The sequence below is a fragment of the Cladophialophora immunda genome (genome assembly GCF_000835495.1).
Source record: "Cladophialophora immunda strain CBS 83496 unplaced genomic scaffold supercont1.7, whole genome shotgun sequence".
In the NCBI taxonomy this organism is placed as follows: domain Eukaryota; kingdom Fungi; phylum Ascomycota; class Eurotiomycetes; order Chaetothyriales; family Herpotrichiellaceae; genus Cladophialophora; species Cladophialophora immunda.
The window spans coordinates 1,327,991-1,353,276 of NW_015622547.1; the positions used below are offsets into that span (position 1 = coordinate 1,327,991).

Consider the following 25,286-nt stretch of genomic DNA (forward strand, 5'->3'; position numbering starts at 1 on the left):
TACTTGATGCCACCCCTCAATGCGCTCATCAAGTGCTTGCACTAAGAGAGGAACAGTTTCTTCAAAACCCTAACCCAGCAGACCGTCACGGTCGAACTGAAAAACGACATTTCCATCCGCGGCACCCTGAAATCCGTCGACCAATACCTGAACATCAAACTCGACGACATCACCGTGCTGGATGAACTGAAATACCCCCATTTGTCGTCCGTGAAGAACATTTTTATAAGAGGCTCGGTGGTAAGATACGTACACTTGCCGCCTGATAAGGTCGACAGGGGACTTTTGGAGGATGCGTGTCGGAGAGAAGCAATGAGTCAAAAGGGAAAAGGAACTTAGAGGGGCGACAGCAAGACGAGCGGCAAATACTGTCAGCACGGGCGGGCAGCACGGGCACTCAATGGGACCAAACGGGCTTGTCAAGACACATTCCACCGACGGAATCGTTGCGGCGTACTCACAGCAACGCTGGATATCCGGCAGCTGTGGTGACGATCCAGAAATGGGTGCTCGTGTTGCGCTCGACTGGCGCGCGGTGATCCCAACTCCATTCCTTGCGGAACGCCGAGAACATCCTCAGGGACGTTGCCAGTGATCCTCTTGACAAGACGATAGGGGGGAGTCCTGAGGGGGATCAATTGCTGGTTCCAGGACACTACTCGGGATACAGAGAAGGAGTGCACAGGGCTTGCAAATGATCACATTGGACCGAGTCAAGGCTCGAAGGATCAATAGTGGTGTTTGATCTGATGGGAGCCCATGTCTCTTCCAGAAACAGCGGCGTGAACTTGCTAGCTGCCATGCGATGGATAGATGCTCACATGAGGAACGATCACAACAGCCTGACCCTTATACAGCCTTCTCGCGTTAGCAGCTGTGACCGTCACCGTCGCACAACAATCGATGACACTCATCTGCACATCGACTGTGTACCATGAATCGTAGTTACACTCCATAGCTGAGCTTCCCATCTCCACTCCCCCAACCCTCCGCCCCGGTCTGGACCGTGAACAATCCGTTTTTCCTCTTTTCGGCCTCCCACTTTTCAATCCAGGCCTTCATTTTCTCCCTGGTCCTCGCACTTCCCACATTAACCGTTGGGACGATTCGATTGATCCTCAGAGCGCAGCAAAACATGGTCAACTCCCGGAAGGAACTGTGTTCTGAGTAAGGCACTCCGAAACAGTTCGATTCCCGCGTGCTGCCGCGCTGAGGAGCCAAGTCCCGCATCGTGTATCGTGTTTTCCAGCCATCAGAATGCAGCACGGTACTGACCGCCGGGTTCTCGGTGAAACGTGACGTTGGGGGGCGGTAGGACCAGCCTGTCGGTCGAAAGCCGACCACTCGAGCGAAGTGGCCTTTATAGGTCATCAGGTAGTCGCGAAGTGTCTCGGCTCGGATCTCCATCAATGTTTGCATGTGAACCTGTGCCTCAAGTGGGTTCTTCGTTAGTCTGGCGTTAAGTTCGGGATCTTCGAGGCAGAGGCAGATGCGCATTTTCGATGGAGGGGCGTAGATCTTGGAGTCGAGGGCTTTCGCGATTCCCAAGCAGATTCGCTCCTTGCCGATCGAATAGGTACCGATGACGACGAGGAGACGTCCTCGCATTTTCGGTTTCTTGTCCGCCTCCTCGTCGTCTGGCTTGATGAGAGTGGCTTCGCCCTGTTCGAGGAACTTCTTCATCGCACTACCAGCGCGGTTCGCCTTGACTTTCTCCCAGCCATCGTTTTCGTCCACAATCTCCTTCGACAAACTGACACACATTTGCGCACAAGCATCAATAACATCGTGTTGGCTCGGAAACGCGTATTTGGGAGTTAGATAGGTCGTGTCCAGGTAGCAGGTGTCAATGACTTGTTGCTTAGTTAGGCCAGTAATGCTGTCGACAATATCAGGACGTAGGAGAGGATGGGAGACATGGGCAGGACATGCCCGAAAGTCCCCACAATGGAGGATACGGGTTAATTTTGGAGTGCCGTCTTTGTTCCTTCCCGTGACTTTTTCGAACAGGTAGAGTGACGACCCAGGACAGTGGTTGGCAGGAATCATAGTGACGAAAACTCCCTTTGTATTCGGGACCTCGACCTTCTTCTCGAACTCGAGTGGAACTACCCACTTAGGGTCGACTCTCAGCTGCTGAACCATTAGATTGCAGGTGACTTTGCTGGCGTAGATCGGGCCGTGGCACCATGAGGACGTGAGACCAATGTAGTGATCACTGTGGAAATGACTGAGAAAGTAGGCGTTTTGATTTTCCACCTTGCCATACCGGAAGGCATCAACACAGATGTAGAGGCCAGGCATGATCTTGTAAAAGGGGCAGGTTCGTCGGTAAGCGGGTTTGCCGCGAGATTGAGCTTCATGTGCTGCTGCCTCTGCCCAGGCGGCGTCTTCTGCATGACTAGACATGAGTCTTGTAAAGGCCGAGCCTCCTTTCCCATCTTTCGACACGGAAAAAGGACTAGATTGAGCAGGACGGGCAATTGCCGCACGCTGAAAGCGTTTAGAGACAGAACCAGTGGCACCAATCTCGTTGGATGCAGGAGGTTCGATAGCTGTGTTCAGTTTGGACAATTTTGGCAGTGGTTCAGCATTACCGTCAAGGCAGGCATTGACATGCGCTGACGCCTGGTTTTCGGATAGCCCTCTCAAGCTCCCAGCACATATTGGACAGATAGAGATGCTATCGCTTTCCTCGGCGTCGATTTGAACATCATCTTCCACAGCGCTTCGGGGCGTCCTAACGCTTTCAGTCTCCGATTTTGAGTCCTCGTCGTCAAAATCCATTCCCATCTCTCGTTGTTCCTCCATCCACTTGCGCTCCATGTATTCTTCTCCTCCATCAAAGAATTCATCGTTCTCAAAATCCTCATCGCCGAATTCTCCAGGTTCGAAAACACTTGTTTCTTCGCGTGTCAAGGGCGGAATGACCCTTGCAGGGATTTCTGAATCTTCATACCTATCTTGGTCGACGGCATTGACTCTCCTGGAGGCAGAACCCGAGTCAAACTGCTTGGAGGCATTTTCTGTCGTAGTGAATCCTGTATCGACGTCAATGGTGCTCAAAGTCTCCAAGATCCCGGTGTCTCGTACTTTCTCCGTGGTGTCGGTGACGTTGACAGCGCTATTGATGGCGGCAGTCCAGTCATTGTCCTCCTCATCGCTGGAGTCGTCGAGGAATCCACCTCTGTACTTCTGTGGCGGCTTAACCAACTCCGCGTTCCCGTCTCGCGAACTTTGCACATTCTTGACCTCGCTAGCACCAGTTTCAAGTCCGGGTGACGGGGTGCGGACAAGGTCCTCGAAATCCTCATCATCATTGATTCGCCTCTTTTTGACGGACCCACCGTCTTCATGGAATCGTGTCTCGTCACCCCCCAGCTCACGCGCCTCAATACCCGGCTGTACGTCCTTGAAGAACAGCGGAGGAGGAGCACTCGTATCTGTGCCGGTGAGGTTATTCTTTTCTGATTTTGCGAAGAAGTTGAGTATGCTCTGGTTCTGGGCAAGCCCGTTCTTCTTTGCCACAGGGGTCTTCGAGGCAGGTTGGCGACCAGACATGGAAGTCTTAGACATTGGAGATCGCTTCTTCGGGGCGTGGTTTGCAGCCTGTCTTGCGTGGACGACAGGAAATGAGAAGTAAGGATTCCGTTCTGGACCCTGGGGAGGGGGAGTTGGAGGGCGACCGACGTAGGGGAGGACTCGGTCGTCTATCGGGAAAGAGGCATTCTCTCGAGGGTTGCGAAACATCTTTGCGGGATCGAATGCGTCACCGTACTAACAGGAACCATCGTTGATGCAGTGATGGAAGTTTGGAAAGTAGATGGCGTCGCCTTTGTCACCAAGCTGTGAATTCTAGGGCGATGTGTTAAATTTGGCGTTCTTCACTTCTAGGCAGGTGTGGCAGGCCAAAAGAACTCATGACGCGCTCCAAATCCATCCTTCACAAGGCTCCAACAACCCCCCACCCTTCACATCGACCCTCCCGCAACAGCGAATTGATGAGCCCGGCACTCAAATGGTACTTTCTGCTTGACTAATGGACCAAATTCGGATGTCATTCTAGGTCGTACCCCCAGAATCCACCATGGCAAGACTGGCAGTGTCGTAACTAACACTCAACTGAGCACAGTGCAGGCTGCATTGGAAAGACACGCGAACTCACGTGCTCAACGCTGCTCGCCAAAAAGCTCCCCCAACCACGAAAAGCGGCCGGTGACACGGGAAACGACTACTTGATAATCGCCTAAACGATGTCATCGCTCTGTGCCCTTTTTCCTTGAATCCTCTTCCACAACCACCGGAGTCTGTCATCTGCAACTTCCTCCCCGCTGTAGAGCGGCTTGCATGTAGCCAGTCTAGGGCGCATGTCGGCGGAGATCGAGCGTCTCAAGGACGAGGTAAGTCCAAGCAATGTGTCCTTTGTGCTCAGGGGCCTGTTCTTCGGTTGTGTAGTTTGCTTATCTTTTCTCTCTTGCACCAGGGCACGAGACAGCAAGTCGTTATAGCTGGTGGTATCGCAGGCCTCGTGTCCAGATTCGTCATCGCTCCGTTAGACGTTGTCAAGATTCGACTCCAGCTTCAGCCGCATTCGCTCTCCGACCCACTATCTTGCGATGGCATCAAAGGCCCAATTTACAAGGGCGTCTTTTCCACTCTGCGTGCAATCGTAAGAGATGAGGGTGTCCGCGCCTTGTGGAAGGGGAACATCCCCGCTGAAGTCATGTATATCACTTATGGCGGCGTCCAATTTACCGCCTATCGCTCCATCACTCAAGCTCAGGCTATGCTTCCAACGCGTGCGCCACCATCGATCGAGTCTTTCATCAGTGGTGCTGGCGCCGGCGCTGCCGCAACTTCAATTACTTATCCGTTAGATCTTCTACGGACACGATTTGCTGCACAGGGGCCGGAGAAGATCTATTCAGGACTCGCCAATTCTGTCCAAGACATCATCCGACGTGAGGGGCCCAGTGGTTTCTTTCGAGGCCTGAGTGCTGCGCTGGGCCAGATCGTCCCTTACATGGGCCTCTTCTTCATGAGCTATGAATTCCTCCATCAATATATCGGAGGCAAAACATTACCCTTCGGCTCCGGCGATGCCACTGCTGGCGTGTTTGCCAGTGTCTTTGCAAAGACTGCCGTTTTCCCGCTGGATCTGGTCAGAAAGAGACTGCAAGTGCAGGGGCCGACCAGAAGCAGATACATCCACACGAATATTCCCGAATATACGGGGGTTTTCCGTGCACTTGCGACCATCTGGATGAAGGAAGGTTATCGAGGCTGGTACCGAGGACTGACTGTCAGCTTGATCAAGGCGAGTGGTTTCTCTCGTACAGGATCTGCCACCACGTGCTGACTTTGATACGCAGGCCGCGCCAGCATCAGCCGTCACAATGTGGACGTACGAGCGCGTAATGCATTCACTTGTCCACACAAATAGAAACGATGAGATGTGGGAAACTTATACTGGCTATGATGATGATTACGATGACTAAATTTTCACAGGATATGATAGTGTTTCATTCTCCTGAAGCATGGAGTTGGAGGCTGTAGTTTGCTACGGATGTGCTGGATTGCACAAAGTCGTGTTCTGCGTCATTGCCAGACTGTCCAGGAGCTTCAGTGCCGTGAAAGAGCCTGTGCAAGGACTAGGGACTGGAAGCGTTGCGTATCTCAGGGAATTTTTGGAGCCTCAAAGGCGAGGCACATCGCGCTCACAGCAGCGCTCATCCTCGCCTTCAACATGCCAGGACAATGTCCAGATTTCAATCTCGAGCACGTCTCCAGGCAACAAACAAGTCATAGTGAGTTTGAGAAACGCAAACCTGCGGCGCTGTTGCACGGGAGAGGCATGGGCTAACCCCCTGATAGATGTGTATCATCATCCTGATCACCATCGATCTTTCATATGGTTACTTCGATATACCCTCTATCGCGCTGGTTGCTTTCCCTGATTACTGCAGTTGGAAGGAATAATTTAGAGGCAAAAGGTCTTCATCTCCGTTTTCTTTGGGTTTGGACGCCGCATGATCATGCGTGTGGGTCGAAGGTGTATTGCACGGGTCATCAGGGTTCTCGGACGGTGAAAGCACCCACAGAGCTTGTATAAGTCACCATCAAGGGGGATTAGCGAGTTTCAATATTTTCCGTACGGGGTATCTATTCTCGCTGTATAGCATTCGGTTTTCGAAGAGCTTCAAGAAGCCTTGTACGGTTCCTGGTCATCGATTATCCTGTCTGCGTAGCTTCTGTCATCTTCCAAAGTTGAAATTTGCACCGGCGTATTTCCACAGCGCCCTGAGGAAGGCTTGGTACTCGACCCTCGTGCTGCCGCTGCCAGAGACGTCGCCGCCAGAGTCGCCCACGCAGAAGATCTCGCTGAGCCGGATCTGCCAGGGTGGATAGCCGTCCAGCTTCACCACCGGTCCGAAGACGATGACCAGATCTGGTTCTCCCGCACCGACCTCTTTCCCAGCCGGTTTGTCGCCGCTCGCCAGCCTCGAGTCCGGGATCGCGGTCGTCGCGCTGATTTCCGTGTTGATGAGATTGGAGGTGATGTCCTTGGGACGTAGCTTTTGAGCTTGGGCCATCTCGGCCAGTGTCCTGGTCAGGTCGACCAGCGTGTCTCGCCCGTCTGTGGCGGACAGGAGGAGAAGGTCCAGGTGGGACGGCCGCATGTCTGCGTTTGAGGCGTAGACTCCATCGGCCACGGATTGTGCTGGTATTTGCGGTGAAGGTGTCCGAGACGGGTTCATGGAGGGATGATTGGGAGCAAACACCCTCAAAGACGGCGCCGCGGGGGGAGGGCCGAAATACGACGAGAGCTTCTGCTTCACCAAGTCTTGCAAAGACGCCATGTATGTCTTCAATATCCCCGACTTTTCGTAGACACTCAGCAGCGGGATCCCAGCAGCTGCGGACCAAGCACAGAGCTCGGCGACCTCATCCATCAGTGCTTCTAGTCCGCCATCTTCCTCTGACTTGAACTTCAAGATCACACTGAGGTGCTCAGGTATGCGGTCGAGGTTCTTGACATCTTTCTGAATGTACTCTGGGGTGCGGTGGTGGTGGTGCCTGACGCCCAGCAGGCGGTAGACTGTGGCGTGGTAGATCTGGCGCAGGCGAATGTATATGCCAAAGACGAGTTGAATGAGGAAGAAGACGAGGAAATGCAGCTTCGACTTGAGGAAAGGCCGCACTCTTCGCCTGTGGCCCTTGGATTTTGGGCGTTGGGAGGGGTTGGGCGGTTGTGAATCTTCCTGCGTAGGCTCTGAGGGCGGTGTAGGGAGATATCGTTGCAGGAGTCTCTCGCGCTCTGCGGCAGAGAGGATTCGGCCGCCTGAAGCGACATCCTTGCGGTAGACAGTTGTGTCGGCCTTGCTGAACGGTGGCATGGTGAGTTGTTTAGGAACGGAGGTTCGAAGTGACCAGAGTTTCAATGAAAGATCATTTGTCCCCAGTGCTCCGCGACAAGCTCACTTCACCAGAACATTTGAGGAGTAGATTCCACTAGTTGGGCTTGAGAATCAGGTTGTATATCATACGTTAGAATTCACACGAGCAATGCGAGGTGAGTTAGCAGATTCCGCAAAATAGTTGCCTGCTGTCTTTATGGAGGCTCAACAAGCAAGAATTCATGTCTCCGCCAATAATAGTGTTCAACTGCAGTTTTCGTGGCTAGCCTCCGCGAGTCCTCCTCACGCAGCCTATTCCAGTAAAGCGCCTTGGGTTCCTCTTGGTTCCCAGGTACTCGTAGCCTCCACCTGTATAATCTCAGATGCGTAAATAATCTTTCGCGCGCAGATCGATTTATGTGTAATTGTGCCTGTTAAGGGGTCGACGCGTGAAAATGGATGTTGAGAGCCAAAAGATACAAGAGGCGTAAGATAATGAATGCATCGGTCGCGACCTAATCGGCAATTGGTTTCCCAACTGCAAGATGACGACGCTGAGTTTGAAGCACCAGAAGCGCCCTCCTCTCCCCAAGCCTCTGGACTTGGCTCTGACATCTACCGAGTACAGAGTGTTTTATCCCGCTGTCTACCTTTTCGGGATTCGGGCATATCCATCTTGATTTCGATGAAGGGCATGGAGAAAACCCAACCATCGATCACAGTCCTGGAAACCCTCCAGTCAGCTTGGCACGCTAAACGACGACAAGGCTCGGATCAGAGGCTACGCGCAACGGAGTTTCCAAGGTTTCAGGCGACGACATTCGAGGTTCCATGTCAAGGATCATTTGCTTTGATCCATTGAAGAGAGTCGAAATGGGCTTGTCCCTCTACACCTCTGCCTGCAATCGACCGTTTGAGCACCAGCTGAACTGGGGGAAAAACAAACCCGAAGACCCCCAGACAACAAAAGTACCTTCTTTCTTGCTTGCTCTTGGTATCGAAATCTTCCTCATGTGACTCGGGTGCTTTGGGCGAGGAGAAAGGATAGAGGGATGAAGGAGGACGTCCGTTTGAAACTCACAAAAAGGATCTGAGGCAGCAGGCCGCCTTCTTCACTTCCCATGCTCCTGTGGCAATCATGCAAAGACAGTTGTGACAGCAACTCAACGCGGGAGGAGAGTGAATTCTGTGAATTCTGAGCTATGTCGCTTTTGTTCCGTCCACCAGGCTGACCGAGGGTGGTTTTCTCGCCTTCTGTTCATTCTCATTCTTACCTTTAGTGAGAACATAGTCCTCTTACCTGATCATGATTGCTCTGGACATGAACTCACCAACCTGATCTGTCTCGACTTGCCATGGCGTTTTCAAGGACATTGTGGAATATGTAGAGCTGACTGCTGCCGTCGACCTCGACCTTGACCTCGACCTCCGTCACCTTGATCCGAGTCTCGATTCTACCGGACCACCATGTGGCAGGCACCATACGGCTCTTATTACTGTATGCCTGGCAATTCACGCACCTACTACCCTTCCTACGACGCTTACTTTGGGTTCGTTGACCAAACCAACGCTCCTCCAAGGTTAGTGAGTACCTGCCCCATGAGCTCACAGTCACATCCTCTCGCCAACACGACCACAGCATTTCATCGCTAACTCCCCTCACGATGAGGGCCCGTTCAACCTGGATTGAGCGCGGCGCAGACGGTCGTGCTTACTTCGTCAGAGAAAAGTCAAATATACCCTCTGCGAAGGAGCTTCTTTCCCAGGCATTGCTCCGCCGAAGCACTCGCTCACTCTTCTCATCTAGGGACTCGCGTCAGAATCACCACGTTCAGTGCGTCACTGCGACTGACGGTCCGCTTGCTCTGCCTGCGCCCACCTCGCCCGATCCTCCCGCGGCTTCAGGCTCTCATCCCGCTCCCCCAATGGCTCCTACCTCTCACGCTCAACCGCAACCGGTCAACATGTACCTACTTCCTCCCCATCATGGTCAAAATCAATCAGACTCCCGAGACAATGCCCACGGCCACGAGTGTGCAGTGAATCCCCAGACCCAATTCATCCCTGCTCCTATTCCACCAGGAATTTTTCCAATCGGGCCATTCCCGCCTCACCCAATGGGACCTCAGCCCCCGACACTTTTCCCACCACCCCCAGTGCCATTTGCATCTCAATCTCAGTCATTCATGGCTATCCCATCAAATCTACCACCGGGCATACCCGAAAACACAGCGTCGGCACAGACTCAACCTTACAGACCTCAGGTCACGCCCCAGGGCCCGATAGTCACTCCGGCGGATTCGAGGTACAAGTGTGAAATATGCGGGCGTTATCGATCTGCGCGCTATCACTACAAGCATCCCATCCAACCAGGACAACTTCCAGGTAAAACAATCTGTCGAAAATGTAGAGAGGAGGCCACCGACAGTGAAGATGATGATAGTTCAGACAGCGTCCAATCGCCCAGGCCACGGCGTCACCATTCGCGTGCCCTCCCGCGGCGAAGCTCCTCAACATACAAGTCACAAAGACACCGATCACGAAGTCGAGCTCGATCAAGAGGCCGTCCCAAGCTAATTGACTACGACAATGAACCCTATACCGACTCGAACTCGTCGAGCCTCGAAGAAGAGCCATACACCAGCGGAAGGCGAATGTATCGGCGTCGTGAAACTGCAGACAAAAGCTTGATCAGGCACACCCGGCGACTCCACCTGTCCCCTGTCGGGGAGCGCATCTTCTTCGACGGAGAACGTGGAGGACGGAGGCAGCACTTTGAAGACGGTTTCAAAGACAGGAAATATGAAGATGAGACTGCTAAGAGACTACGATCACGCTCGAGACAGCCGACACCAGGTCCAAGAATTCTCAGAAGACAGTACTCGGATCCCTTTGTTGGGACACCACCAATCGAAGATCACAGAGCAAGACAACCACACTACTTTTGGGGAACACCGCATGATCGCCCACGAGTGGGATATTCGCCTCAACGTGGACCGACATCCTTGCGGAGCAGATACGCGTCTGTGCCTGTTCACCATGTCACACAGCGCTCGCGGAGCGTTGATGATTCGGAGAATGATCATGAAACTGACCGCCACAGACACCTACGTTTGCGATCCAGATCTGCGCAGCGCGGTTTGCGCCATGGGAGGCATATGATACACGAGCATGAGGGTAAGCGTATACACTTACAAGTCGCTCTCGTGTAGCCATCTGGTTGCTAACTGGTCAATCACAGACGAAAGCCAGGAAGAGGATGGTCATCAAGAGGTTCATGCGCCTAGCCCACCACCTCTTCGTTCGTCGTCCTTGGGATACATGGGGCAACCTGAACTTGGCGAGGAGGAGTGTCGGCAAGGTCGTCCCCGTAGAGGCCGACGCCGAAAGTCGCGGTCCCGATCCCGGGAAGACGAGCTGTCGGGGTCTGGAATCTTGAGGCCCGGGGATGAAGTGACAGTGATTGAGAGGCACGAGCCAAGAGCTAGGGAAGACTACGACTGGTATGATGGTGGTGGGATGAGGGTCAGAGTGCGCGAAATTTCCCGATAAGGGAAAACAGTCAGCTATCAAGGATACAAGCAGTTGGCGACTCGAGGATGAAACAGGCATCATGTTGCGCAGCGGTTCTTATGGCTGCAAAAAAACAAACCCACGGTGCGCAATGAGAGGAGTAGTTGTGGTCGCCACCAGAACCGGCTCCGGCTTCGACCAGATAGGCGTATGTCGGGGAAGAAGCCTGGACATAATCTGGACCCGGTTGAGTCTGGATTACTAGGGTAGGCCTGCAAAACACAGCAAGAGCACAGCTCGAACGGGAAGCTGCATGAGACAGATTACGCAGAGCGAAACGCCATGAGGCTCAAATTGGGGAAGGCAAGGAAGCTGTTGATCCAAAGCAGCCATGCAAGCCGAACTGGATTGGAGCACGACAGGAGGTGATGAGAACAAGTCTCCCTGGCTTATTCTCTTGGCGAGGTGAAGACATTGACGTAAAAACTTTGGGCTGTGGATGAACAGCGAATAATATGATGCACCCCGGTCAGAATCCAGCTGCTTTTTAGTGCAATCCCACGATGGGGTTTTGAAGGCGCGAAGCGAGCGTTGTCCAGGAGGAGGATAGACATGTTGGATCCATTCTTGGGTGGCTGGCTGGAGGAGCAGGGCCGCCTAGGCTCTGGGGGAGGGCGAAAGAGGCTTCCAACTAGACAAGGGCAACCACGTGGGCATCGAGGAGAGATCTTTGACTAAGCTCCATTAGCAAACTTGTGACGAGGAACAAGAATAGTGATGGGCTTGAGCTTGGGAAATAGCAAGCGAAAGGTTGGGCGACGCCACGGGTTGCGGAAGCGTCGAGTTCTCGGCCACGCCAACGCCAAATACTCGCTCCATCTTCATCCCGCCATGCCCGGAAGAGCTGAGGACCAGGGTGCGGATAACTAGGAACATGGGAATTGGAATTCCAGGCTAACAGTGTCCGGGCATTGATAGTCGCAGCCAGGTCAGAGTAGGGGGATCACACCACCCTTTTCCTCATTTCTTTGTTGTTTGCACCGAGAGACGGAGACGCCACCACAATAATGCACAGTGTCTTGCATGGTAGCTGGTCAATCAGAGAGCGAAAGAGAGAGCAGCGACGGCGGATGGCTGGTCCGAGGTCTGAAAGAGAGGCGCCTGGAGAGCAGCCGACTAGTTCGAGCAATGGAGACAAGGCCAGACGATTGGAGTCGCTACCAATTGCTGTAGGCGAGCGTGAAGGCGAGACGCTAGTCCTGCAGCATCCGAGCAATCGAGGGTGGAGGAGGGCATTCTTGAAGTGGACGCCAGGAATTGTCACTGTCGGTTTGATGAGACCATGAGGACGAGCAAAACAACATGAGACAACCCACCATGGCTGGAGCGCAGCACGAGGAGAAGATCAGCGAGTAGTGAGAAAGGTTCAATGCTAGGGTTGGGGGGGGGGGGGGGTTGGGGGGCGAGATTGGCTCGAAAGTGGCTGGCGCGAGCAGAGAATACGGGAGAGAAACTCGTACAGATTTCGTGCTTTGCGTTGTCGATCATGGGCGACAAGAGTCCAAGAGTGTTTTAGTTGCATCCCATGCAGTGCAGCTCCAAGGCCACCAGACCAAAGACTTTTAGCCTCTCAACTAGTTGTTTGAGTTGGCTTGCTGGGCGGCAGATCCGGGGCGTTGATGTTGCGAAAACTGCCCAGACAGGCAAAATCAATTGTAAGGGAGGGGAGCAGTGTGCACTGTGCCCTATCCCTATCCCTATCCCTATCCACCCACCCCGACCCGGCCACTTCTAGGCTTCTAGGTGGATGCCAGACCCAGAAGAAAAGCAAAGGGGAAGGCAGGAAGGGACGCCATGATCCGGACCGAGACCCACGGGGCATTGGTCCACTGACTTTCATGCCTGTTTGCTTTGGTTTTGGCGGCCACGCGAAGTAACGGAGCAGTACTTGTCCAACGGGCAACTCAAGGACACAATCAAAGGGCCTCCTCTCCGGGGTCTTCGGTGTGTGGTTGGAGGACTTTGGACGTCATGGGGGCTCCCTTAACCAGTTAGCTAGGCAGCGGTACCTAAGTGAAGGGAGCTAATAGGGATCTGGACCGCAAACAGCAGAGGGAAGGGAGGGGGTGTGAGGTGGCTCCATCTTGGTCTTGGGCGGGTGCCTCTGGTTGCTCTCTCCGCTGCTGCCGTTGCCTCTGTCTTTGTGATGCTGGTTCGGTGCATCTGGGGACCACATCGAGCCATCCATCTAGGCGTCCCGATAGTGCAGCTCCGAGCACAGTCCTCTCGTCCTCTCGTCCTCCGTACCCAGCACTCGTTCATGCCTATCTGGACAACCACCAGGGCAAGGACCAGGATTGAACTACTACTACTACAAGGGCCCCGCAGGCGAGTGGTCGACTCTCTCCAGACCCACTGGCCTACACCCAAACCCAACAATTCAGTCGCTTGCCTGCACTTTTGTCCTTGCACATTTTCCTCCTTCTCTTTTGATATTTGCCACCCTCCTAATCCGTCGGCTGTCATACGACTCGGCCACTTTGAGCTTTCGCTTTCGTGCATGGCGCACTCCTTCGGCGTGCTGGCAAATTCCGTCTCGGACAAGGCACACATCCTCTCGTCAGATGCTTCGAATTCACATCGAACCGGCAAGATCGGTCCTGCGTCCTGGCTCTTGCGCCGCCCGTCCTGAATGGCGATCCGCCCCCAATCCTTCAAGGCCCTTAGTCACGAAGCTACGTGTCTAGCTCCTCGAGATGCCTTCATCGTTACCCTCCTCAACCTATGGACACTGAACACTCAACCCCTGCATATCCCAACACTTTGACTCGCTGGCAAGGACAATGCGCATCACAGGCCCTCTTGTTTGCTCCGTCTCTCTCTGACGCGCTTTTTAGGTCTCTGTGGACCCTCCCTTGATCCATGTTCGAAATCCGCTCTGTCGCCTTTTCTCGCCTTTACCATCGCAAGTTAGGTCTAGTTTCACTCGCTTGCCTGCCCGTCCTTCATCATCGAGCTGGGGAGCGGGCGGTGACACGTCGCCCGCAGTTCCTTCTACACTGATAGTACACTTTCAGTTTCTGGCAGGGAAAGGGGGAATCAACCAGTGAGAAGTCTCTCCGAAATCAAATAACCACAAAACCACCTTCACACGGATTGTCCAATTGTCAAGGCCGTTGCGCCATATCTCGTGTCCGTCAAGACATGGTGGTATTCTTAGCCATGCACCCCTGCATCTCTGGGCACCTTTTGGGTTTGGGCGTTTCTCTGGAGCTTCGAGCCCGTGGCTGGCCGCTTCAAGTTTCCCTCCAACCTTGTTGGTCCCCGGCTTGCCGTTTCGTCCACCCCGATGCCCCCATCGTGCCGACCCTGCGAGGTGGTTGACCCTCCTCCCCGGGTTCCCTCCCTCCTGTCTGAGCCAAAGAACTTCTGTCGTCTGCTGGATACGAGCGGAGCCACACCCCGACATCCTTCCTTCGGCCATACCCTCGTCTAAGTCCCAGCGACCTCCTCAGAATCCAGATCTGTCGCTTAACCATGATGTGTCTGGTCCCCTCCCAATCGAGGTGCTGTCCCCCCTGCTCTCGCGCACTGAATGAGAAAGCGATTACCCGAATAGGGACGAGCTTTGTAAAATTTTCGCTCAAGGGTGTTCAGCTGTGGCCTAACCGAGCTCCTCCCCCAAAGCCCAGAGGCAATTCTACAACACGATGAGTCTGCCCAACCAAACGGTGAGAAAGCCCTGGATGGTGTTTCGCCTGTGGTTCGTGAGGTTTGTGGCCGTGACGGGGCCATGCAGGGGGGGCCAAAGACTCCCACTCCACCAAGAGTGAAAGCGGCCACAAAGGACCGCAGGCGCCTCGCCGCCAGAAAATGGTGGTGGCAGTGGCCGCTGAGTTGCACAGATTCGGTCTTCTCTCTTTGGGATTTGGGCAGCAGGGCAGCGTATGCGAGGCGTCTAAGAAGGCAGCCTTTGGCGGTGGGTACCGAGACAGACCGGTTGGGCCCAACCAGCCAATGGCGCGGGCGCCGTCCAGTCCGTCTTGGTCCTCTGGCCATTGACATGGTGACACTCTAGGCCAGTAGGCCTCGAGCACGCCTCTCTGATCGCCCTGGCTAAGTCACTTGGGAGTCGACTCCATCGGGAAGAGGGCTAACATGCGGCTCTGCGAGTCCTAGCAGGGAGCCTGCCCTGGCTCTGACTGGCCAGCCGCCGAAGGTTCCTCCCTGCCCTCCACCCTCCAGACCATGTCGATGGCGCACGCTCGTGTCAAATGCAATCCTCTCCCATTCCGTGATGCTCTTGCTGGCCCCCCCTTTCTGCTCGCTTGATAACTTTTGGTTTATCAGGTCGAAAGACTGCGAGGGTGGCCCACCCACATGTGGTCTTATTCATATACTCCAGAAGCTCGTCCCTGATACCGATGCTTCATGAACTCTCTTCCTCCCCCATCCTCTCTTCTTCTGCCTGTCAGTGCCACCGTTACTGTCAGTGGAACATCACGCAAGCACTTCCCCGTACACTGGACCTTGCAGTCTGCAGCAGACCTACCACTAGTCTTCTGGCTGGGCGCATGATGCACCGTTACTCACTCTATCAGGATTTGCTCGGGAGCGAGGGCCCAGAGTATATGTATGAAGATCCCGACGACCACGGCACTCCCATTCAATACTGGTACCACCACGGAGACTTTCACTCCATCAATCCGTTACTTGGGTCCTTGTCGCCGCATGACCTAAGTGCCCAGTACCAGAGACCGGGGGGATTGCAACATTCCTGTGCCTCCTACGACCCGGCCGCCCAGGGCTTCAGCCACCCGCCTTTGTGGGAAACTGGTGACAGAGCCCTCCCTCAACTGGATGGCTTCGACCCCGACCGTCGCGACATTGATCATTACCGCCATCTGCGTCATCCCTCCCCAACCGACCCTTGGGGGTTCGCTCTCTCCAGCAACAGCGACTCGTCAATGAGCGAGTATGCTTGCAGTCCAGAAGCAGTTCGGAGCTCGCTCAACGTACCCTTTTCTCACTCACCCCTGGAAATCTACGTCGCCCCTACAGTGCAAGCATCGGTCGCGGGCCACGGTTGGACTTCGCAACCGCTTTTCATGTCCCCTCATCCTTCCACACCTATCCCGGCCAGCCACACTGTCCCCAGCATGAGAGATCTCCAGGTCACGCCGGATCCAGAACCAGAACACGATGACGAGCATCTCGACGCAAAGGAGGCTTTTCACTCCAAGATCAACTTTCCCGTAGAGATCGAGCTCTCGGAGCAACTCGTTAGCCCACCCGACTCAGGGCTTGATCAATCCGTCCACGACGACGATATAATTAAAGGTGAAGAGGAGGATTCCGACATGCCCGAGACCGACAACGATCCCGACTTCCTCCCCAGAAGGAATACCATCCACCGGCAGTCCGGCACCACCAGACGCCACTCTCTGCGTGAACCACGACGTCCAAGATCTGTCATTGACCCAAGAGCCCGCGTACAGAAACAGACCCATACCCGCGACACGCTCGACAGTGGTAGCTCGCGGTCCAAGAACAAGAAAAAGCCCCCGGCGGTCAAGAAGGATGAATCGGACTCGAAGCACTTTCCGTGCGCTTTCCACCACTTCGGCTGCTATGCCTCGTTCGGCAACAAGAACGAATGGAAACGACACGTCAACTCTCAGCATCTCCAACTTGGCTACTACCGGTGCGACATGGGCACTTGCTCGCCGGAAACAGCGCGAACTCAGCATCGGGGATTCAATGACTTCAATCGCAAGGATCTTTTCACCCAGCACTGTCGCCGCATGCATGCCCCCTGGGCCGGAAGTAAAACAGGCGAGCAGGGTGTGTCGAAGAAAGAGCGAGACAACTTCGAGAAGGAGCTTGATGTCATCCGCGCACGCTGTTGGGTTGACCGCCGAAAAGGTCCTCAAAAGACCAACTGCGGATTTTGTGGGAAGAAGTTTGTCGAGGGCAAAGAGTCTCGCGGCTGGGATGAAAGGATGGAACATGTTGGTAGACACTTTGAGAGGGACCATCTGAAGACCAAAGACGAAAAGGTCGATGACGATCTGAAGGAATGGGCTATCAACGAGGGTGTTGTGAGAGAAGGGAGGAGGAAAGGGGAGTTCTGGCTCGTGGGCTTTGAGCCTGCCCAGCCCAGTCGCCGTTCCCGAGGGCAGAGAAGGAGCAGAAGATTTATCAGGGACGATCAAGAAGAGGTTGCCATGTCGGACGTTGATGCCGAGGCCGAAGACGATGATGAGTAGGCCTGTCGATAAAAGGTGTTTGCTGCTTGACACAGTGGGGTTATGGTCAACCAAGGTGACGGCGTTATCGGTTGCTACTCATGGTTGAAGGGACGTTCTTGAGGTCAGGACAAATGTGATGGACATAATGATACCCCTCTAGGTCTTGGGAAAAGGAGAAAAGCAATGGAATTTCCTTTCTTTCACACTTGTATTGAGTGTTGTACAGCCTCGGCCGAGGGGTGACATGTAATTGGTTCCGAGATGAAACACTCGATGTCAGCCTTGTTTGAAACCCGACGTCGCCTCTCACGCCTCTCAACCACTTCTCGGCGGCAGTGGGCGTCCATCTCGTGCACATGGAGGGCGGCACCAGGAATCTCTTTGTCTTCTCGTCGTGCCCATACAGCCACTCAACACGGCTCAAGTGCAGGCCCTTTGAGCCTCGTGAGTCGTACGCGAGATGCTGTGTCCGCTTTGTTCGTTCGTATGATGGTAAGCGCCCTGTATCCATTGTCCTTGTCACGACGGCCACGTTTCTTTGACGTCGTTCTTTCACTCTTGGTTTATTTTTGTCGGCTTTGTTCTCCTGTGCTTGCTCTCCTGCCAGCAAATATTTTGTATCTGAAAGCTATCCTGCCAGACAACGTCCTTGGTCGCCTTGTCAATTCAACACACTCTCATATTCTTGCACCGCTACCAGTACCAACAGGAGAAGCTCTGCAACCTCAACTTCAGTCAAGATGATATCCTTGATCCGACTCCTCTCGCTTGCCGCAACAGCATCCATTGCCCTGGCGACTTCGCCCCCTCTCCCCCATCCTCTGAGCCACCGCGACACTTCCAACACCGCGGCCGCTCCCGACCCTGTTCGCCAACTCCTGTACATCGCTCCCAGCTCAAACACATGCGCCGGCGCCACCTACCCCAGCGAATGCGCCGTGTCTTCCCTCTCCGTCGTCCAAGCTATCGTCGACGGCTTTGCCAAGTACAACGTCAACACCGCCGAGGAACAAGCCGCGCTGCTCTCCTGGATGGCGTACGAGAGCGGAGAGTTCAAATTCAACCGCAATCACTTCCCGGCTCCCGGCCAGCCGGGCCAGGGGACGAGAACCATGATGTCGCCGACCTTTGTGCAGCAGTACGCCAACTCGATCCCCGAGCTCAAGCCCAAGGTCGTCGCCATCGGGACGGGGTCCAGCTTGAGCGGCGCCCAGGCCGACCAGGTCCTCGCCCTCGTGCAGCCGGACCAGTACTCCTTCGCGGCCGCGGCGTGGTACTACGGCACGCACTGCACGGATGCGCAGAAGCAGCAGGTCAGGCAGGGCGGCCAGCAGAACTGGCAGGCGGCGTTCATCACCGGCTGCGTGCAGACGACCGTGGACGACGGCCGAATCGCGTATTGGAAGAAGGCTTGTGAGGCGCTCGGGGTGAAGGTGGCGCCATAGACGGAGGGTGGCTTTCCGGGCGGTTTCCGGGCGACGCGGCAGGGGCTGGCCTTCCTCTGCTCTCCTCTGTGAGATGTTACGAGCCACTACTTCAAAATGAGGATTTACTTCTTTGTCCCTTCTTTTCCTTCTTTCACCTCGATCCTTGTTGTGTCGTAGCAATGAGGCTGCAAATCTTGATTCGATAGTGTATACTATTGACCCAAGCTGGAAATTTACCATGGCCGTCAAACTACGAGGTCTTCCTTCCAGCGCCATATCATTTCTGCTTTGCTAACTCGCTGGCTGTTCATGCCATTTGGATCTCGACTACAACAAGCCTTAACGCCTAGTCCCGGGGACTTGGCGACTTGCTTGAACTTCAGGCATAATGACACAGCCACCCCCCACTAACACAGGCGAGGATTTTGGGATGGTACTTGGCTTCCAAGCCTCGAACAACCTGCGCGGGCTGTGCGTGGCTTGGTTGTAATTCCAGCTTTCTTTCCTCCTCTTTTGTACGTCTTCTCGACCTTCTTTCGGATTTTGCGAACGGCGTCGAGGACGTACAATCCCAACCAGCAGAGTTGGATGGCCGCAAGGGGGTATCCATAAGGCTAGGTTGAGGGATATCAGAACAAAATGGTCTTCAGCCTCGTCTCTTCAGCAGTTACCAGTTTCCGCCATGTTGCTTTGCACATCTGCACTTGCCCTTTTGCTTCAATCACGCTTCGGGCTGGCTGCATCTTCCAGCAACCAGACAAAATCTGACACTCGCTATGCTTCACACTGGGTGGACGAACCTGACACCCGAGGGACTTGGAGCATCATATATAGCTCCTTGTTTACACTGTCTCTGTGTGTGTATTCTGCAATCCACTTGAATATACCTCCCCATGGCGAGCACCCCAGAAGACAATTCTGGAGAAAGGCGAAGTGGGTGTTCATAGCCATCGTCGCTCCCGAATTTGTGCTCTTCTGTGCTTGGCTGCAGCTGCACCAGGCCCGCTTCGTCTGCGCTGAATTGGAAAAATTAAGAAGCGGTGGTCTGACCCCAGAGTCGGCAACCAGAAGACGCTTCCGGCGGTGGTTCAAAATCTGGCGATCCTCAGCTCAATTCTTCCTGCCAGCCTCCGAGGAAAGGCGGCGCATCGATCCGGAGCAACCTCCCAAGTTGGACCCAGGGCCTTCTCCATTTTCACTGACATTTGGCTTCTATGCCGTGATGGGTGGCATCACGTTGGACGTCTCGGATATCTATGACAATGTCCGATTCGTTACCTTGATGCCAGAAGGAATCCTTCTGTTGGCTCGCGCGACGTCCTGGACTCACTTCACCGTCTCAGAGACTACGATCCGAGACAAGAGCAAAGCTGACACCCTAGCCAAAGCCTTGGTGCTCACCCAAGTCTTGTGGACCATTTTTCAGTCGGTCACGAGAGCTGTGTTGCAGTATCCGGTCACTGCCCTCGAGATTCACGTTCTCGTCCACGCAGCCTGCGCATTATTGATGTACGGGGTCTGGTTTTACAAACCTTTGGATATTCGCGACGCGACGGTGTTGAATTCCGAGCCGTTCAGAGACCAGCTTGCCTTGATGCTCACCCACTTTCTGCGCCGCGAGTTCACGGAACTCGGCGGGTGCGTAGTTTCTGGTCCCCATGCTTCGATGGCCACCCAAAAGACGAGTCAGACAAGAGTCGGATCAGATGGGGATCACCGAATTTCTCGCCACGCCATCTTCTCGATGGCGCATGAATCTGCTTTTTTGGTATTTGACCGCACGAAGCTCAAGACAGGACAAGAGAACATCACCCAAGCCGACAACATTGCAAACAGTGCAGATCCTGAGGCGACGGTACTCTCCAACGGCATCAGGGATTCTGACGGCTCTGCACGACCTAGTTGTTGTGATCGATCACCGTTGAATCAACATCAAGATACCCAATTGCCGGGGCTTCAGGATCATGGAAAAGAGGAGACATGTCGCAGCGTATTCTCGATACGGCCTCCCGAAAACGTTGAAGCCGTCCTGACACTTCACAGTGGACAGAGTCTCGGCACCGGTGTTGGTCCTGCTGCCATCGACTCCGGCTACCTCGATCTCACCTGTTTTGAAGACCAGCGAAACCCTAGTCTCCATTGCATACTACCACCAGAAATGAGAGAGCAGTTTACCACACGAGCCTGGCTTCAGCTCTACCGAATAAAATTCGAACTCTCCCAAAAGGATCATACCCGATGGGACCGTGCTGGCCGAGCCATTGCGCAGCGGTCGAAGGCCTCTCAGGGAAACCCCAAGTCGGAAGCGGCGCCTGAACCTCAATTCGTCTCGTTGAAAGAGCTCCAACATCCGATGCATGACGTGTACTTGGGCTACGTGGTTGGGCAACGGTGCAAGAACTTCGGCCAGGCCGGAATCGACCTCGACTATTCCGACAGTCGGGCCGGCAGAGTCATGTTCTGCATCGCCGGCATCAGCTGTGTCTACGGTTCGGTACACCTGGCCCTGTGGGACCAGGAGTTTCCCACCCCGGCGGAGAGGATGCTGTGGAGGATATCCGCGGCCGTGGTGGCGGTGCCAATCGCAATCCCCGTCTTGCGATGGTGTTGGCGTTTACCAGGCGACAGAACTCCGCCGCTGACTTTCTGGTGGGAATGCCCTGCTTTCATCCCCAAACGCGTCTGGCAATTCCTCGCACGCGTGGACGACGGCATTATGATTCTACTCATGTCGGCCTTTGCATTGTTCTATCTCTTCAGCCGGTGCTACCTTGTCGTTGAGTCATTCCTTAGCCTCCGAAGGGTTCCGGTCGGCGTCTACAAGACCGTGGACTGGTCAAGGTATATCCCTCATTTCTAAGTAGAGGGTTTGAAGAATGAGATAGAAAGTGGCAGGACGCTTTTCAAAGCCTTTTTCTCCTCAATCTCGCAGAAATTGTCATTCTTGCCCGACGTCGAATGGGGGGCGGATCCTCCTTTACAAACCCTCCACTTGCTCTTGCTCGGTTCGCAGAGGCCTTTGTGTGACTGTAAAGTATCTTGGAGTGTCTCGTTGCTCGATTCAACGACATGCGCGCCCACCAATCGAACACTCCCGCGGATGCCCGATTTCCCTCTCCCAGAGAAGGCGTGCCACACCCATGCCTTGCAATCCTCAAGGAGTACAGACCGGAAACCTCGCCAAGGTATTTATTTACATCCCATCTCGGGCCTCCCTTGGGGGCTCGGGCTAGGTCCTCCGGATGCTGTACCTGCCCAGACTCACAGCGGAGGAGGGTATGGAGAGAATCCCTCGCCGCCCGTGGGCACGCGCACCCCCAGCCAGACTCGAATAAATGTCGTCGATGATGGACCCCCGGCTCCGTCTCAGATTCCATCAAGTGGCACCGAGCAATGGATCCCCTTGCTCCTGCCGACGAGGTCGCATGTGTTATACAGAACACATACGACGAGCAGCAGGGTGACAATGAGAAGGAAAACACAGCAGTGGCCGCGGCCGCCGCCGGACACTCGTGCCCGCGTTGTAGAAGGCGGCATCCCTGTTGTCATCCGTGTTGCTGTGGGTAGCAAGGGCGCCCTCTCATACGCGTGGCGGGGTCTTGGTGCGAAGAACCTGGGGCGATCTTCCTCGGCATCGGTCAGGTCAGGGTACGAGTCCGGTAAGCGAGGGGTGGGAGGATATGTCAAACGGCCTGGAGGCCATAGCGGGGTGGGATTCGCGCGAGGGGGGCGGGGGAGACCACGGGGAGGAGACGGCGGTGTATACGGATCTGGACGCCGAACATTGACTGTCGAGCGGCATGCCACGTCGACGTACGTAGGCAGACCTCCTTGGTACGGCACGGGCGAGGACGGAGGCGTGGGGAGGAGGAGCAGCTTCTGCGGTCCAGCCGACATGGCCGGAGGCATTGCCACTGTCTGTGATCTGGAGCCAAAGTTTCGAGCGGCCATGTACTGGAGCAAGGCCCTGCGGGATGCTTTCTTGAGACAGACGGGCCCCTTCCCGTTGAGTTTGAAGGGCCTGAGGATGCGCCAGTCGGCCGTGAGCTCGTTGGCGGCGTTGACCCACGACATCTTCTCCAGCTGCTCGGAACCGGAGAGGTAGAGGGTGATGAAGTCGGCCTCTTGGTGGGGTGGGCTGGGGTGGATGGGGAGGTAGTTCCGGCGCAGGACGGGATCTTTGATGCGTTCGTCGAGGCCCTTTTCGCGAAACGACGTGATCTTGGGCCGCAATGATTTGGCAGTTAGCTTCCCTCTGAGAAACACATATCCTCTCGATGTAGACCTGCAGGGTGGCAGTCTCTCGGGGAATCGGGGGAAAGGGAGAAGGGATGAGAAGAAGAGAGGGAGGAAGTACGATCAGGAATTTGACCTCGTCGGTATGCTCGACGGTGAGCATCAGGACCGGGTGCCCGAAGCATTTGGGGGCGATCAAGCAACTCTGCAGCGACGAGTGACTGATCTCCTTCTTTTCGGGGAGGTAGAATATGTGGCCGGCAACGATCTCGCGCTTGAGCAGTTTGCTCTGGTCCCTGTCTCCGTGGTTGCGTCGATCATGAGACGGTCTGTCGTTGCGGACATGCATGGTTTTCCGACCTTTCTAAGATGAGACGAGATATGATTAATTCTACCAGGCAAAAAAAATTCAAGGCGGGCAAGGAGATATAGCAAGAGCCCGACGCAGGGAGAATGCAGGACCTTCAACTCTACTTGAGGGAGAAGGGACATGAAGTCGGTCAGTCTCTCGAGGTCGTTGACAAGGCTGTTGAGCATGGACGGAGGAGGGGAGTGGGGGGAGCATTATGCGCTGGCACTATTCCTAAACAAACCTAGTTCTCGACCCCGCCCCCGACACAAAGCCGGCGAGGGCGGAGCTTTAAGTTTTGCTGCTGTCGGAGCGTGCCGGAGGTAGAACAGTCCTGGCTTAGCAGCCGACTTAGCCCACTCAGCCTTGCCTGGTGCCATCATCCCCCCCCACACTCTGTCCCCTCTCGCACCGCAGCTCTCTCTGCCTCAATGGCCTCATGCAGGCCTGTTCCAGTCCGACCTCAGGATAATTGCAGGTCAGAACCAATCGATTAGCCCATGACTTGCGTGGCGAAGGCTTCCTTATCTCCGACTCTCCACTGCCGCGTCTGGTCCTTCCCCCCACTTCAATGTCATGAGACGAGAAAAGTCCCTTGAGACTGGATTCGCAGGGATTCTAGGCTGACATGCTCCAGCAGCTCTATCGGCCCCCTTTTACTCGCCCATTCGTATGTCCCTGGATATGCAAGTCCCGCAGCCGTAGGGTGGGATCGCTCGCTGGATGCGCTGCGCCACACCGGCCGGCAAACCGGTTGATGGAAGGACAGCCCCTTGCTCGTATACAGCCATATCAGATCTCTCAGCAATGATCCGGTGATGAAGGACAAGGAGCTGGTCCTTTGGTTGACATTTACCGTGACGCCTCCGGTTTCGTGGAATCGTGTGAGCTGTATATGAGCAAGCACAACGAGCAGTACACCGTAAACGCCAATGATAGTATCCAGTCATCGAGATGAGGAAACGAATGCTTTAGAAGGGTGATGTCGAACAGCAAGGCGAATAAGGGCGAACAGATGTGGTCGAGCTACCGGCTAGTTACTGGGATGGAATTGGGGCATCAGTCTGATCGTGAGATTGTTGAATATCAGAACCCTAACGAAAGATTCAACCACCAATTGCGCCCAGGAAGCCGAATCTCAACTGCGAGGACCACGAAGAGAAGTCTCCGTATGCTTGCATATCTCTATCTAGAGAGCACCAGGCTCTTGCCTATCTGAAGGGCACAGGGTACTAAGGCGATAGCTACTGACCCACCTCAAACCTACTGCCTTCAACCGCGACAGCCCCCCACCCCACCGCCGGATTCGACTTCACCTTCCTGGCAGATGGCCGAGGCGCAGTCGACGATGGCACACGAGTGCTGGTGGAACCGTGATGAGGGCCTGATTGAAAAAGTACCAGGAAGCATCAAAACATATCAAAATGACCCACTCCCACCTGCACATTCGCCATGTTCCAAATCCTGTCAGGCAACTTATTGGCCGGGACCACGCCGCCGTCATTATGGTCATTGCAGCAGGCGATTGTTCCGGGATGACTGATGTGGCTGGAGCATTGTAATCGCGTCCACCAACGGGGGGGGGGGGGGGGGGGGGAGCTCTTCGTTCTGAAGGAATAGAACGCTGTTCAAACAACCAAAGCAGGATGTCTGTGACATGGAGAACTGCCGTTACTAATGAGAAGCACTTCATATTGTATGCAATAGCCGCCTCCACCTCGTCGACGAGCACGTCTTAATTCGAGCTTGGGAGAACGCCTTGTCAGAATTTCGATGCCGTGGCGGAGGCACTCGTCGAAGAGGCGTTGAAGGACTGGAAGAGCCAAGGCAAGATGACCTGAAGTCTGCCATTGCAGTGTGGCTTCAATGAAGAGCTTAGAAGCAGGAGACAAGTGCTCATTTTGTCACTTGCGAGTGCACAGAATCTGAGAGGCACCCTGGAGGCGGGGACATAGATTCATCGCTGCAAGGAGGATTCGCAGCTGGGTGAGGGGAGCTGAAGATGACTAGGGTGGCAAAGACGATAACGGCAGTGATCGATTCCCATATCGAACGATTCCGATTCAAACAAAGGAAATCGGAATGGGTAGTGAAAAGAGTGGTCGCCACGCCG

The 25,286-nt window shown here is 54.7% G+C and overlaps 9 protein-coding genes across 10 annotated transcripts; 6 read left to right on the forward strand and 3 right to left on the reverse strand.

The window, feature by feature from the left end:
• Window positions 1-576: 576 nt before the first annotated feature.
• On the reverse strand, window positions 577-3,894 carry PV07_11242 (uncharacterized protein). Its single transcript, XM_016398661.1, has one exon. It carries the CDS (start codon window positions 3,748-3,750, stop codon window positions 946-948), a length of 2,805 nt encoding a protein of 934 aa, XP_016243223.1. The 5' UTR covers window positions 3,751-3,894; the 3' UTR covers window positions 577-945.
• An 8-nt stretch (window positions 3,895-3,902) lies between these two features.
• On the forward strand, window positions 3,903-6,212 carry PV07_11243. 2 transcript variants are annotated; one of them, XM_016398662.1, is made up of 5 exons: window positions 3,903-4,066; window positions 4,133-4,400; window positions 4,484-5,317; window positions 5,373-5,807; window positions 5,875-6,212. In XM_016398662.1, the coding sequence occupies exons 2-4, from the start codon at window positions 4,368-4,370 to the stop codon at window positions 5,496-5,498; spliced, it is 993 nt and encodes a 330-aa protein (XP_016243224.1). In that variant the 5' UTR covers window positions 3,903-4,066; window positions 4,133-4,367; the 3' UTR covers window positions 5,499-5,807; window positions 5,875-6,212. The 2 variants fall into 2 exon arrangements, with proteins under 2 accessions (XP_016243224.1, XP_016243225.1); XM_016398663.1 differs by lacking the exon at window positions 3,903-4,066 and having other exon boundaries at window positions 4,074-4,400.
• On the reverse strand, window positions 5,480-7,620 carry PV07_11244 (uncharacterized protein). Its single transcript, XM_016398664.1, has one exon. The coding sequence runs from the start codon at window positions 7,395-7,397 to the stop codon at window positions 6,255-6,257; it is 1,143 nt and encodes a 380-aa protein (XP_016243226.1). The 5' UTR covers window positions 7,398-7,620; the 3' UTR covers window positions 5,480-6,254.
• A 181-nt stretch (window positions 7,621-7,801) lies between these two features.
• On the forward strand, window positions 7,802-8,629 carry PV07_11245 (uncharacterized protein). Its single transcript, XM_016398665.1, has one exon. The coding sequence runs from the start codon at window positions 7,897-7,899 to the stop codon at window positions 8,257-8,259; it is 363 nt and encodes a 120-aa protein (XP_016243227.1). The 5' UTR covers window positions 7,802-7,896; the 3' UTR covers window positions 8,260-8,629.
• Window positions 8,630-9,061: 432 nt separating this feature from the next.
• Window positions 9,062-10,949, forward strand: PV07_11246 (uncharacterized protein; the record flags this gene model as incomplete). Its single annotated transcript, XM_016398666.1, has 2 exons — window positions 9,062-10,574; window positions 10,639-10,949. 2 exons carry the CDS (start codon window positions 9,062-9,064, stop codon window positions 10,947-10,949), a joined length of 1,824 nt encoding a protein of 607 aa, XP_016243228.1.
• Window positions 10,950-14,922: 3,973 nt separating this feature from the next.
• Window positions 14,923-17,344, forward strand: PV07_11247 (uncharacterized protein). The gene has a single exon (XM_016398667.1). It carries the CDS (start codon window positions 15,335-15,337, stop codon window positions 17,177-17,179), a length of 1,845 nt encoding a protein of 614 aa, XP_016243229.1. The 5' UTR covers window positions 14,923-15,334; the 3' UTR covers window positions 17,180-17,344.
• Window positions 17,345-17,743: 399 nt separating this feature from the next.
• Window positions 17,744-18,689, forward strand: PV07_11248 (uncharacterized protein). The gene has a single exon (XM_016398668.1). It carries the CDS (start codon window positions 17,902-17,904, stop codon window positions 18,604-18,606), a length of 705 nt encoding a protein of 234 aa, XP_016243230.1. The 5' UTR covers window positions 17,744-17,901; the 3' UTR covers window positions 18,607-18,689.
• Window positions 18,690-19,270: 581 nt separating this feature from the next.
• On the forward strand, window positions 19,271-22,293 carry PV07_11249 (uncharacterized protein; the record flags this gene model as incomplete). The annotated part of the gene is made up of 1 exon (XM_016398669.1): window positions 19,271-22,293. One exon carries the CDS (start codon window positions 19,271-19,273, stop codon window positions 21,446-21,448), a length of 2,178 nt encoding a protein of 725 aa, XP_016243231.1. The 3' UTR covers window positions 21,449-22,293.
• On the reverse strand, window positions 21,370-23,257 carry PV07_11250 (uncharacterized protein). Its single transcript, XM_016398670.1, has 2 exons — window positions 22,946-23,257; window positions 21,370-22,809 (listed from the first exon to the last, which is right to left on the reverse strand). The coding sequence occupies exons 1-2, from the start codon at window positions 23,171-23,173 to the stop codon at window positions 21,955-21,957; spliced, it is 1,083 nt and encodes a 360-aa protein (XP_016243232.1). The 5' UTR covers window positions 23,174-23,257; the 3' UTR covers window positions 21,370-21,954.
• Window positions 23,258-25,286: the final 2,029 nt, after the last annotated feature.

Excerpts from the sequence above, each read along its gene's own strand:
- PV07_11250 (XM_016398670.1), bottom strand. The coding sequence starts at position 23,173 with ATGCATGTCCGCAACGACAGACCGTCTCATGATCGACGCAACCACGGA. Across the intron at positions 22,810-22,945 it reads ACGAGGTCAAATTCCTGATC|ATCACGTCGTTTCGCGAAAA; the intron begins GTACTTCCTCCC and ends TTGCGGCCCAAG.
- PV07_11247 (XM_016398667.1), top strand. The coding sequence starts at position 15,335 with ATGCTTCATGAACTCTCTTCCTCCCCCATCCTCTCTTCTTCTGCCTGT.
- PV07_11242 (XM_016398661.1), bottom strand. The coding sequence starts at position 3,750 with ATGTTTCGCAACCCTCGAGAGAATGCCTCTTTCCCGATAGACGACCGA.
- PV07_11243 (XM_016398662.1), top strand. The coding sequence starts at position 4,368 with ATGTCGGCGGAGATCGAGCGTCTCAAGGACGAG. Across the intron at positions 4,401-4,483 it reads TCGAGCGTCTCAAGGACGAG|GGCACGAGACAGCAAGTCGT; the intron begins GTAAGTCCAAGC and ends CTCTTGCACCAG. Across the intron at positions 5,318-5,372 it reads TGACTGTCAGCTTGATCAAG|GCCGCGCCAGCATCAGCCGT; the intron begins GCGAGTGGTTTC and ends TTTGATACGCAG.
- PV07_11248 (XM_016398668.1), top strand. The coding sequence starts at position 17,902 with ATGATATCCTTGATCCGACTCCTCTCGCTTGCCGCAACAGCATCCATT.
- PV07_11244 (XM_016398664.1), bottom strand. The coding sequence starts at position 7,397 with ATGCCACCGTTCAGCAAGGCCGACACAACTGTCTACCGCAAGGATGTC.
- PV07_11245 (XM_016398665.1), top strand. The coding sequence starts at position 7,897 with ATGCATCGGTCGCGACCTAATCGGCAATTGGTTTCCCAACTGCAAGAT.